The sequence below is a fragment of the Cervus elaphus genome, chromosome 3 (genome assembly GCF_910594005.1).
Source record: "Cervus elaphus chromosome 3, mCerEla1.1, whole genome shotgun sequence".
In the NCBI taxonomy this organism is placed as follows: Eukaryota; Metazoa; Chordata; class Mammalia; order Artiodactyla; family Cervidae; genus Cervus; species Cervus elaphus.
The window spans coordinates 18,689,188-18,703,243 of NC_057817.1; the positions used below are offsets into that span (position 1 = coordinate 18,689,188).

Below are 14,056 nucleotides of genomic sequence, written 5' to 3' on the forward strand. Positions count from 1 at the left end.
TTCTGAATACAGGTGCTTGACAATCTAGCCCCCTTCCTTAAGCACAATTAACATTATCGGAAAATAAATATAGAATTGACCAAATTAGTGTTCAGAAAACTTATGATCTGAGTATGTACCAAGAGAGCAGAGAAAATGTTAAAAGATAGACTGGCCAATTCTGTTTTATTAATAATTTACATGTAAAAATTGGTGCAAAGAAGTCAAAGAAACCTCCTTACCACATGGTGGGGGGGGGGGCGGTATATCATAATAACTTCTGTCTTAAACTGATTTACTGATATTTAGTTTCTAATGGAGCTGAATACTATTTTGGAAAAATGCTTCCACAACCAAGATACACATCATTGGGCCTATTTCACCAAACAACACATGGAGGCTCAGAAGGGTTAACTGGCATCTCAGGGTCACAGACATGAGGAGTACACGGTGCGAGTAAGCACACAAATCCTGGCTCTGAGCGCTGGTCTCAGCAGTTATCTGTCAATCAGTCTCCACGTTATTACTTTCTTGGATTGCATTGGTTCATTTCCAATCACATTTGGAAGAGAAATTAAGAAGTCAAGTTGTATATTTTTTATGGCCACTTCATGAATTATTATATTACTTTCTAAGCATTCATAGTATGTTGAATAGCATCCAAAAAGCAGAGATAACCTTGTGATAAATTCAGTTTCTCTTATGTATGATGAACACTGCAGAAATTTCAGAGTAGAGAGAGCCTTTGGCCTGGAACTAGGAAGATAAGCTGTTCCTTCAAGGCAGTTACTTTGATGAAGGACTCACAGCACAGGTCCTGGGGACACACTGCTCAGGCTGGATCCAGGTCCTGGCACGTGCTAATTCAGAGATCTTGGGCAAGTTACCAAATCTCCTTTAGCCTCAGTTTCCACAAAGGTAAAATGGGAATCACAGAACTGAGCTGGTGGATTTATTAAGACTATACAAAGATAAATGTAACTTGTAACACTTATTTAGTGTTGTGTGTGAACGAGTACTTATTATTATTAATTGCAAGGGAGAGGCACATTCTAAATATAGGAAGGAAGGGACATCTGCAAAGACAAAGGCATGGTAGACCAGGGACAGATCATTCAGGCTCCAGCCAGTAGGAGGTAAGAAATACACCAGGAGACCCACATCAGTGAGGGACCTGAATGTTGGGCCACGGAGGCCAAGTGGGAAGCAGTAAGGTTCAGCGGAACCAGTTCCACCACTAGATCCCTACAACAAGTCACTCTTGTCTTAGGCACATCGCTTCCTCCCTGTGGAACCTCTACCCCCCATCTGTAAGATGAAGTGGAAGGAGAAAATTACTAAGAATTCAGTCAGACTTAGCTTCCTCATGTAAGCAGTGGTGCTACACGGAATGTGTTTAAGCAGGAAGAAAACATCACAGCCAACTTAGGAAGGTTAGTTTGGAAGCATGGACTGAAGCGAAGAGAGACCAGGGGCAGCTTAGAAGACCAGTAGGAGAGTATGAACACGCATTAAATATTTCTACAGAGATTAGGAGCTGAAAAAGCAGAGATGTGGCTTAGATCCCAAGGAAGCATCCTGCTGGGAAGGTTATATGGATACATAACCAAGGCTATAGATTTTGAAAACCTAACTGTCCTAGTAAAATAAGTTCAGGGCAAAAATTAAAATGAAATAGAACCTAATTGATGGAAAATTTATCAAAGGTCAAGTTAGTCCAATGAAAGAAATGGTTTGGAGTGCGAGGATTTAAATATTGTGCCAGATTAGAAAATGCATAAAACTTCCAAAACAAGTCATTTTGTGATATGATGGGCTTCCCTGGTGGCTCAGATGGTAAAGAATCTGCCTGGGATACGGGAGACCTGTGTTCAGTCCCTGAAAAGGGAAGATCCCCTGGAGAAGGGAATGGCAACACACTCCAGCATTCTGGCTTGGAGAATCCCATGGACAGAGGAGCCTGGTGGGTTATAGTCCATGGGGTTGCAAAGGGTCGGACACAACTGAGTAACTAACACTTTCACTTTTACTCTATTACTAGATAGGCCCATTTGCTATCTTTTCATTTTTTGGGATATCTTAAGGATTGATCATACTCAGTGACACTAGGGGGGAAATGCTTAAGAGAAATATTATGTAGAAATACTGGAAACTTGGCCAAGAAAAAGTCTTCGCAAGCCAAACAGTCATTGGCTGCTTACCATGCCCTGCAGGTATTTGGACTTGGGGAAAAAAAGAACTCAAAGTCAGAACATTTAACTCCCTCTCTAGATCATTGGTCTAAAAGCTTTGGATCTCAAGATTCAAATGTCATTGAGGTCTCTCAGTCTTGTGAAATCAGTGGCTTTTTGGACATCCTTGGTGAGATACTTGTCTCAGCTGTTTCTGTCAAGATCTTGATAAGAATCAAAATGTACTGATAGTAACTCATTATTCCCTTGACCCTACATAAAACAGTGCACATATAGTTGACCTTTGTGAGGAAAGAGTCCAGTTCTCAAATCTCTGAGACCCAGAGAAGTTTAAGAATCACTGCTGATTCTTAGAGCAAAAAAGCCTTCTATGCTGTACTTAAAATATCCCAGTAATATCCCAGTTTACTCTCCTGCCACAGCTTACTGTAACACTGGTTATTCAGTCTTCAGAGATAACACAGAACAAGGCTTTTTGCCTTTTTATTTCCCCTTGTAAGCCATTTTTTGTTAGTACTGACTAAAAATCTAACCAGGTCAATTGCTTTTTTCTTTTTTAAATAATAACTCAATTAGTGATTTAGAAAAAATTAACATGACAACTCACGAGACTTTCTAGGTCATCTTTTCTCAGTGAAGAATACCTAAATAAGTTTAGATGATCCTTGTCTCCTTCAAATAAAAGAGATTAAAAACATTTGGTCTCTACCATCTAACACAGGGAACTCTACTAAATGCTCTGTGGTGACCTAAATGAGAAGGAAATCTAAAAAAGAGGGAGTATGTGTATAACTGATTCACTTTGCTATGCAGCAGAAACTAACACAACATGTAAAGCAACTATACTCAATAAAAATTAATTTTAAAATATTGGTCTGCTTCATAAAGACACCTTATGATGACAACTCCTGTTAAGTAGCACTAATCTACAATTTCCTAATCATAAAATAAGGTGACTTCTACCTAGGAAATACAATTCAAGAGGACAGAATGATAGTTCTTAAATTGCAGTTGATACTGACATAAGACATCATAAATTATGAACTGGGTTCTTATGTTTCAGAGATGGGCAGGTATGGGTTCATACCTCTATTCATCTCCCAGTTTCCAGGTGAGAATCATCAGGTTACTAACCATCACTAGGCTTCAGCTGCCTAGTCAATACATTGGTGCATTAGTCAGGCTTCCCTTTGACCCAGATGGTAAAGAATACACGGGTGGACAAAATCATTACCTCCTAAGGCTGCAATGACTAAAACAGAGAATCCACAGACAGGGCTTTGCATGGTGCTTGGATGTTCACACAATAATATTTGCTGTAAAAAAGTCAAGGAGCAGGGGATACTGTACCTAAGTGGTTTATCTTACAAAGGAAGAACAACATTTTCTTTATGATAAAACTGATATGCTTGGCAACATAGCTAGTCAGTTTTTACAAATATTATTTCTAATATACTCTGTACTTTGAATACTGTTTAAGTCCAAAATTTAGCTTTAAATAGAAAAAAAATATCCACTGACTGCAGGAGCAGAACATAAAATGCTAAATACTGCAAATTAATAAAAAATCAACTTTAAAAACTATCCAGCTATCAAACCGTTGTTCTTCAATGGTCAAACAAAACTATGGGGGACCCTCTGCTTTTAAAGAGAAGATATACTTAGAAATGGGAAGACTCAGAGACTCCAATCCTCCATTTTAATGCAGTGGTAATCCTATCCAAAGAACATTGTCTTTGAAGAGAATAAAAATTCAGCACTATTCAAAACCATCCACTCGAAGTATGAAATTTGTTATCTAAGAATATTTTTATAATCTCCTATTATGTCAAACTGTAACAGTCATGTATTAATATAACCTATTTAAAATAAGTGCCTACCGCAAGACCAAAAAGCCACAAATTTCTGACTTTACCCTACTGGTCTATAGACTGACCTTGAAAAGACAGAGTGATTTCACTTTTACAAGATGGAGGCTGGAACAGCAACCCGCCTTAAACATTTTAAGGAAGACAAATAATTACCCAACAGATAAAGATAAAAATGTTTTCAAAAACCAGCAAAGTCACATTTAATTAAACTCCCCCAAATGAAGAAAAATTATCATAAATGAAGGAAACAGTAGAAAGAACAGAAGGAAAAACTAATTTGATCTATTTCAATGTTCGGATTCCTTTTTTATCAACACAATCATTAAGAGCTGCAGTTGAACCACCCCAAAGATACAAGTTTTTGAAGTTTGATTCACCCCCTTCCCAAATACCCTTACTTTAGGTAGGTCTGAGTTTGTCACTTAACACAAGTCTTGCAACATTTTTTAGAAACAAAGCAAAATGTTCTGTAAATAGATGACTATTATGCTGAGTAAACATGTCAGAAGGATGTCAAATGGAAACCATGGGGACTATAGGTGTAGTACAAAACATCCAAGGAGAAATTAAAAAGAAAATGACACTAAAGTCACAAACCATGTGCTTCTGTGACATGGGAGTCACCCCAAGCAAACAAACAAGGTTTGTGGGCAGAGTGCAAGTTGCCACATACAGCAAAGGCGGAACTGGCAGCACTGGCAAAGGAATGACTTTAGTTGAATAAATTACAATGAGCAAAGGGTAAAAAAGTATTCTCAACCCACTTTCTTTTTCTCAGATAAAATGTACAAATGTTATGCCTTCAAAGCAAGTAAATCCAATCTGATATAACCTCCTTTAGTCAAGGCATAACTGGATTATTCCAACATGTACAATCTGAAGAAGTAGGACTATGGAATAAAAGAATCTCAGGGCTAAAAAGCACCTCCCAAGTAATCCAATTTGGTAGTTCTTATCTTTTTGGGGGGAGGGTTACAGACTTCTCTGGGAAGCAAATGAAAAGTTACACACATTCTTAGAAACACACATAGGGCTTCCCTCGTAGCTCAGTTAGTAAATCATCTGCCTGCAACGCAGGAGACCCGGGTTCAACTCCTGGGTCGGGAAGATCCCCTGGAGAAGGAAATGACAACCCACTCCAGTATTCCTGCCTGGATAATCCCATAGGCAGAGGACCCTGGTGGGCACAGACCATGGGATCATAAGAGTCAGACACGACTTAGCAAATAAACCATCACCACCAGAAACACATAAGGCACACAGCAAGCATAATTTGGAATTTCATTTGAAAGAGTTTGAAAGTTTATGAATTCTAAATTAAGAACTACTGATCATGTCCTAATTCCTCATTTTCAAAACCAAAAGTTGAATCCTAGAAAGGTTCAGAGATTTACTTGTCCAAAGGCACACAGCTGGGTAACAGCAGAGCTCGTATGAAACACCCCAGTAAGCCTGACCTACTTCAAGATGCTTTTCTGCTCCACTGTTCTCCAGAGAGAGGCTGTGGTTATCTGTAGCCATAAAACAGAAAAGTCACTCATGTCCCCAAAAATCAATGAGTTTTAGGCTAAGGATGGGGACGCCACTTCTTTTCAAATATGGAAACAACCCCAATTCTAAGTATAATATTATGACCTCAGCAGTCCTGACCTGTGCAAATGACTATCACCTGGGATGCCAGCCCCACACATTAAGTTTCCTACATCTCATCTCCATGAGCTGCAATCCATTATTTTTGAGGCAGGGCCCTGATGGCTATACTTTTCATAAGGACCCTCAGAGATTGTGACTGGATGGTTCCGGTTTAGAGACGTGATTCACAACCATTTTTCCAGAAGCTCAATTCTTTGTTCCACCCAAGTCTTATTTAGAAAACCCAGACACATCAATAAAAGCAGAGCTGCTGGGTAGTCTCTTAAAGCCAGTCTGAAAACCACTGTCCTAGAAGACAACACAGGTAATGGGACCAGGAGCTGGACTTCACCACTCAGGGATCTCAGTTTTCCTATTTATGAAATTCTAAATTCCCTAAATTCAGCTCCAGTATCCTACAACCCCACAAACATCACTACCATCACACTACCATTCTGCCCTCAGTCGCTAAGTATGTCCAACTCTTTGTGACCCTGGGCTGTAGCTCACCAGGCTCCTCTGTCCATGGGATTACCCAGGCAAGAACACTGGAGTGGGTTGCCATGTCCTCCTCCAGGGGATCTTCCCGACCCAGGGATCAAACCCAGTCTCTTGCAATGAGAGACTCTTTACGACTGAGCCACCAGAGGAGCCCTATACTACCATCACAAACACAACATTTAGCAAGCGCTTGCGATGTTCCTAGCACCGCTCTTTTATTTAATCTTTAAAATCACTCTATGAGGTTAAGTACAGTAGATCCTTGAACAACACGTGTTTAAATTTTATGAGTCTACTCATACTCCTATTTTTTTTTCAATAGTAGTACACTACTACACAATCCACCGTTGTTGAATCCGTGGGTGCAAAAACCACAGCAAGGGAGGAGCCTTACGTGTAGAGGGCCAACTACAGGCTGTGAGACGACTTTCCACTGCCAGCCCCTGTTGTGCTATTAATCTATTATAATGATGAGGAAACTGAGGCACAGAGAGATTATGTTACAATAACTGTGGTTATATATATATATATGTAATACATACACACACATTCTCTTATTTAATCTACACCACAAAATTGGGAAGTAAGAACTGAGCTTTAGAAAGATAGTTTCTTATCTAAGGTCAAAGAGCAGGTCTGTCAGATGCTAAAATCCATTCTAACCAAAAAATTAGTACCAGTTGGATCCCATACTTTACCAGAAAGCCTTTTAAATGGCATCCATTTTCATGTGGTTATTGTGGGATTAGTGATCTGCTTTCATATATTCATAGAGATGGCTTAGCCCCAAACTAGATTATAAACACTCTGAGACCAGGGATTATTTTATATCTTTCAATTTCCTACTCTATGAAATAATGGCTGTGCATTAAGTAGGTCTTTATTCAATCAGAAGTGATCTTCTAAATCCTTTTTTGTTATTAACTTGACTTTTCCCCCCAATAATCTGAAGTAAACACACTAATTTCATTTAGATCAACTCTTGAAATTAAAAAATTCCCCTCTGAGTCAGTTGCTGGAAGGGAGAAAAAAGACTTTTTTCAGTTTAATGATTTTTACCTTTGCCCCTGGGGAAAGGAATTATATTAATATTTTACTGTTAATAAGTATCTCTTTCCAGGCATTTCTTTCTCAAAGTTTCTTGCATTTTTTGCTGTATCAACTGATAGGTAACAGAGTGAAAATAAGCAGATGGTTAAAGACAAGAACAGAAAATCTTGGAAGGTGCTTATAATACCTACTTATGCCACTTGAAAATATCGATTTGACATTTCACAGGAAGTGGGGCTCATTAAGTAATATTCTTCAAACAGCAAAAAAATACTGACTACAAGTAATTTTTCTTAAATGCTACTTTAATTTTGGATATTCTCAGCCTGTGGTCAGATACACCATCACCTTCCATCTGTGACTCCTTGCCCACATATTTGAAATTAAATGCCTAGGACTACTTCCGATCTCCCCTGCTCATTGTAGCTCCATGGTTCCACAAACAGCCCCATAAGAGTTGTTAATTTCCCAGTTGTGACCTACTTTAAGTCTATTTTGGAGACTCATTTAATCTAACATATATGTAAACCCATACAACACAGAAAAAGCTATGGTTTTTCCAGTAGTCATGTATGGATGTGAGAGTTGGACCATAAAGAAAGCTGAGCGTTAAAGAATTGATGCTTTTGAACGGTGGTGTTGGAGAAGACTCTTGAGAGTCCCTTCTTGGACTGCAAGGCGATCCAACCAGTCCATCCTAAAGGAAATCAGTCCTGGATATTCACAGGAAGGACTGATGGTGAAGCTGCAATTCCAATACTTTGGCCACCTGAGGCAAAGAACTGACTTCTTAGAAAAGACCCTGATGCTGGTAAAGATTGAAGGCAGGAGGAGAAGGTGACAACAGAGGATGAGATATTTGGATGGCATCACTGACTCGATGGACGTGAATTTGAGCAAGCTCCGGGAGTTGGTGATGGACAGGGAAGCCTGGTGTACTGCAGGTCAGGGGGTCACAAAGAGTTGGACACGACTGAACTGATACAACATAGATAAAACTAGTCATCATAAAAAAAAAAAAAAGAAAAAAATACTAGTCATAATAAGAAATGAGGTTAAAGTAAGGGCACAATATTTTGGTCTCTAAACTTTGACAGCATAAACCATCTAAAGCAATGGTTCCTCAATCTCCTTTAAGGAACATCTTTTAAATGTAGATGCCTAGAACCCTTCCTCAGACCCGTTTGCACAGTGGGGCCCAGACCCCTGTGACCTTCATGAACAGATAATTTTGATGCTGTACACATCCTTTGATGTGTACACATCCTTTGATGATGCACATCCTTTCTTCATTCATTGAACAAACATTTCATGAGGGCCTTTGACGCATACCAAATTTTGAATATAAACATTTTCTTCTTAGTGTAGTCCCTTGGCTCACAAACTAACAAGCAACTTGAGGAAAAGGATCATGATCTATGTTTTGAAAGAAGTACTTCCCCCAGCCCATCCTTAAACCCAGCTGGGCATTTAGAAGGCAAATGTTATACTGCTTGGATCACCAGTCCCTCCAATAAAACAGGTTGATACACCTTCAGATACTACACCAGAGAATATTTGTAAGCCTGGACTTTGTAGGTATCCAAAGAAATCTGCATGGTGTGTGTATGTGTGTGCATGGATGTGTATATTCTTAATTCTGCATTGAGACTAAGCTAAGTGAAACTCAGATCGTAACATTAAACTTCTGTTTTGAAGTTTGGCTATGAACCCAAAATAACAACATATACACCAGGAAATGCATATCAAGTTGGGGAAGATAAATATCTCAACAAATATACTTTCTTTTCTTTTTTACATACAACCTCATTTCTTTCCTATTCTCACATCACTCTGCCCTCTAAACAATATTCAAATAACTGAGTGCCACTGGGCTCCTTTAAACCAGGAACTTACAAAACGGCTTTTTCAAACTGTGCTCATTCCAAAAGCACACAACGTAGCTCAAATGAACGCGCACAGTTGCCACGAGATCCTGAGGGTCGGGAGGAGTCCATCTCAGAGGCTGTGTTACCGCCTCCCTCTCTGCGCTCTGCATCTTAAGAGAAGCGTGGCATGAAGCCAGCAGTGACCAAGGGCACTAGTGAAAAGCAGCTCTTGCTGAGGGAAGGGTTACGACGGGATGGATGTGGGAGATGTGTCTGGTCAACGTTTGGGCAACAAATGACTCCAACTGTGCTTACTGAGGGGCAAACACCCACCCGCATGTAACGGAGTCTTAGAGCAGCTGGAAAGGGGAGCATGAGCCGCTCAGATCTCCTTTTGTTAGGCTCTTTAGAGAAGAGCAGGAAGACATGTGGAGGGAAAATGAAACATGAGATAATGGGGAACAAGCTAGTGCTCACCCATCAGCAGACAAAGCACCCACCAGTGTCCTTCACCGCCTGCAAAGGCCACGAAGAGACCAGCAAGGAAACAGTCCCCCAAGGGAGGCGCGGCGGGCCAACTTTACCAAGATGCTCCGTGACCGTAAATATCTCCTGACCTGCTCTCTACAAACCCTTCAGGACAACTCAGTGACATCTCTCCTGATCTCTGAAAGACACTAATCTGGGTCAAGAAAAAAAGGAAATCTTTTTCAAAAAGTACAAGAGTCAGAGCAATTGAAAGCATTCCTTACCAATTTTGTAACGTCTTTCACATCATCAGTCACACGGCTCCCGCAGATCCCTTGAGTGTGGACGAGAGGATTAAATAGGAGCAGTTGAAGATAAATGCAAGTGATAATCCAAGTCTAAATGGAAAGAGAAAAAATGCTGGTGACCATCAATAAATATCCATAATCACTCAAACTATTAACAACTAACATTTTCTGCCTTAATGTGGAAAAAAGAATTTTTTTTTTCTTTTAATGCTACTGGCTTAAATATAGTTAAATGCCTTACACACAAACTATGCTAACCAAATTTCTTAAAAATTCTCAGTTAAAATACAGTTTGGATTTTTCATTTCAATGATAGTATCATTAACTTTTGTCAAAAGCTGTCTATGGGCAATTTCCCAATGGCAATTAGAAATGAACTTGTAGCAACACGAAAAGAATTTATCACTTAAGCTATTTTCTAAAAACTAGGGAATGTATAAAATTTGTGCCTTAAGGCACCAAAAAAATTTTTCTCTACTTTAAATGTAGACTGTTTGGCAAGTAACAGCAAAACTCTGAGCATTGCTTTAACCCAATAACCTACTAGAACACCCAGTTAAAGTGAGGGAGAGATATTTAGATCTAGGAAAGAATTTAATCTAACTTGTGAGACATCAAAAGAATCATTGTTTTGAATCACAATTTTTTTAGCAATTTAACAAGGAAAAATATTTTCTTAGTCAATGAGAAGACATTTTTGAACACCAGCATGAAGTAATCACACACACACACACACACACACTACCTCTCTTTCCAAATAACTCTTTCAATCATGTTAAATAGTTACTTTTATGCATGGCTTACTTTTTCTTATTACTCTGTTTTATATTTCTAAAAATTGGGGCATCTATTTTTTTCCCCCTCAGTATCTTTATAAGACATAACAGCACCTGGAATATAAAAAGCTCTTGCTAAATATTTGGTGGATGAATCAGTGATCAAGGTTAAAAAAGAGTCTAATGCTTCAAATTTGATAACTATTTATCGAACTTGTATGAGACAGAGACCGAGCCAGCCAGAGGAACAAAGGTGTTAAGACTCCCCTGAACTGCAGATTCAGGGAACTAAGTAACACCCACACCCTGTGATAAATGTTTTGGGAACCCAGAGGAGGAAGCAATTAATCAATTAATCTTAAGGGAGAGAATTCGTGGCAGAAAGGCAGTGCCAAGAAAAGCCACAGAAAATATGTGACTCCAACTGGATTCTGGTGGACAGAGGAGGAATTTGCAAGAGTTGACAGAGAAGGGATGAGCATTCCAGGAAAAATAAACAACAGGAGCAAAGGCATGGAGATGTGATGATATTTTAAAATGTGAGAATTCTTTTATGAGTTAACATTCATCTATGGCATCTTAAAATTACACAAAGGCCCATCTGCACATGGCTAGAAATCTTTCCTGCTTATTATGTAACCAGCCATGTATTAAGTGGAACTGAATTATTATTTTCAGTTAATATCTGCCAGCTTAATAGATATTATACTGGACCAAGTTACAATTATCATTTACTAAAATTTCTAAGACTACAATGCTACCTACATAGATAATAATGTAGTGTAAACAAAACTAAAATCCCTTCATTGTTTTACCATTGTAATCTATGATTACATAGATGATCATAGGTAATCATTAACAGTAAATCCTGCTTAATTTTGTTTAAGGCTACTTTGAGTTTGGTGGGATCCTGCTTTTCTCCCTTGGGCCAAAATAAAGACTAAATTGTGTACATCAGGGGTCCCTAACCTCTGGGATCTAATGCCTGATGATCTGAAGAGAAGCTGAGTAATAAATAATAGAAATAACATGCACAATACATGTAATATGCTTGAGTCATCCCAAAACCATCCCCATCTCTACCCCGGCCCGTGGAAAAACTGTCTTCCATGAAATTGGGCCCTGGTGCTGAAAAGGTTGGGGACCGCTGGTGTAAATGATTTGTTTGGGGGATTCTGCTTTTTGGACAATCCCAACACATAACATCTCCTCTAAGAGTCTCCCTTCATGTATGTAAATACAATGCTTAAACTCAAAGTTTCTCTCATACTGTCACTGCTAAAATCTAACCCTCCCTCGAAATATATTTCTCCAACACCCTCTTTCATGATCTGACTTTGGAATCTTCCCTAAGGATCTCTATAAAGGGCCAATCTCTAATAACCTTATTCATATTCTAGGCTGTAAGAAATGTAAAGGCACAGGGATGAGGGAGGGGGAATTTGATAAAGGTGATCAAAAGGTACCAACTTTCAGTCAAAAGATAAATCACTACTAGGGATGTAGTGTATAACATGATAAATATAATTAACACTGCTCTATGTTATATATGAAGGCTGTTTGAGAGTAAATGCCAAGAGTTCTTATCACAAGGAAAAAAAAAATTCTGCTTCTTTAATTTTGTATCTATATGAGATGACAGATGTTCACTAATCTTAATACGGTCATCACTGCATGATGTATGTAAGTCAAATCACTAAGGTGTACAACTTATATAGGGTATATGTCAATTATATCTCAGTAAGACTGAATGAAAAAAAAGAGAAATACAAGGGCAGAAATTCTGTTGATTTCTCTTTACCATGTCTTATACCTGACACTGAAGAAACACTCCACAAGCATTTGTTCACTCATTCATTCAGCAAATATTTATTAAGCACCCAGTGCTACTGTGTGCTGGGCACTGTTCTAGATGCTGGGGATATATTAGTAAAAAAAAAAAGAAAAAGAAGAAATCCCTGTCCTCATGAAGCTTAGCTTCTAGTGAGAGAAGGCAGACTATAACCAATAAAACTGGTAAATAACCAGATTATATAGTATGTCAAAAGTGTGCCATGAAAAGAGAAACATTGGATCTCAGTAGAGGGACTGGGATGATATTGCCCACTCTTCTCTACTAGCAGCAGGGTCTTAGGTTCCAGGTGACGGTTACACTCATGAGGCACTGGAGGCCTCGCCCAGCATCAAGTGTACTCCTGAGCTTTGAGAAAGGAAACAGGAGAGGTGACAAGCAGCACGCACCACAGGGTAGAACTCATGATGACTCCTGCTCCACCTCTAATGTGCACATACCACTACACCCTTGGGATACGTGGCAACGATTCACAATGCGGGCTGGGCAGGCCCACTTCTCAGGCTTACGTCTCTAGTTGAGCAGCCGCATCAGGGACATGCCACTCATTCTCCAGTATAGCTACTCCCACCAGTCTCCACAATAACGTGCATACTGGTGATTGTTCTGCTCCCTAGTAACTTCAGCACGATTCTCTTGGGTGAAGGTTAGGTCTACTCCTATCAGGTGCTTGAGTTCTTGATACAAAGAGGAAGGTAGAGAGGTCAAATCCCCAGGCATCTCTGAATCTAGAGAAAAGGCCACACTACCAGCTATTAACTCCACCTCTCTTTCCCCAGAGACTGCAATATGAAATGACTGCAAAAAGAATACTTTTTTGGTGGGGCCCCATTGGGAAGGCAATGTTTTATCAAAGATTAGAGGGCGCTAAGGAAATTATCCATGCAGATGTCTGTAGGAGAGTATTATAGACAGAGAAAGAGAAGCTACTGCTAAGTCCCTAAGGTCTATTTTGTTGTTTTCAATGGAATCCTTCAAGATATTTTATTATAAAAGTAATATATTATCATTACCAAACGCTTGGAGAATAGAGAAAAAACCTACTTGGAATGTCACTGCCCTGACAATTTTTAGCAAGTGTATCTCCCCCTGCCATTATAAAAGAAATGCATACTCATTGATTTAAGGAACCTGCTTTATTTAAGGAAGAGCAAGAAGAAAGCAGGGCTTCTCGGGTGGTGCTAGTGGTCAAGAACCCACCTGCCAGGGCAGGAGACAAGAGACTTGGGTTCTATCCCTAAGTTGGGAAGATCCCCTGAAGACGGGCATGGCAACCCACTCCAGTATTCTTGCCTGGAGAATCCCATGGACAGAGGAGCTGGGAGGGCTACAGCCCACAGGGTTGCAAAGAGTTGAACAGGACTGAAGCAACTTAGCATACACACATGCATGTGAGATTAAAGCAGGGAGCAATGAAGAAGATGATGTCAAACAGAACAGGTCAGATCATGTAGGGTCTTTTATACTCATCTGGATTTTTGACATTTACTGTGAACCAAGTGGGATTAGTTGCAGGATTTTGAGCATAGGAGCCAGATGAGATATTATACAACAATAGT

The 14,056-nt window shown here is 39.4% G+C and overlaps 1 protein-coding gene across 2 annotated transcripts in view; it reads right to left on the reverse strand.

Annotated features, from left to right (window-relative positions):
- KITLG (KIT ligand) overlaps positions 1-14,056 on the reverse strand; it is a 97,123-nt gene that overhangs the window by 47,547 nt on the left and 35,520 nt on the right. For both annotated transcript variants that reach the window (XM_043880830.1, XM_043880828.1), the window contains exon 2: positions 9,846-9,959. In XM_043880830.1, the coding sequence (XP_043736765.1) occupies positions 9,846-9,959 (114 nt within the window). The remainder of the gene's footprint in view (positions 1-9,845; positions 9,960-14,056) is intronic.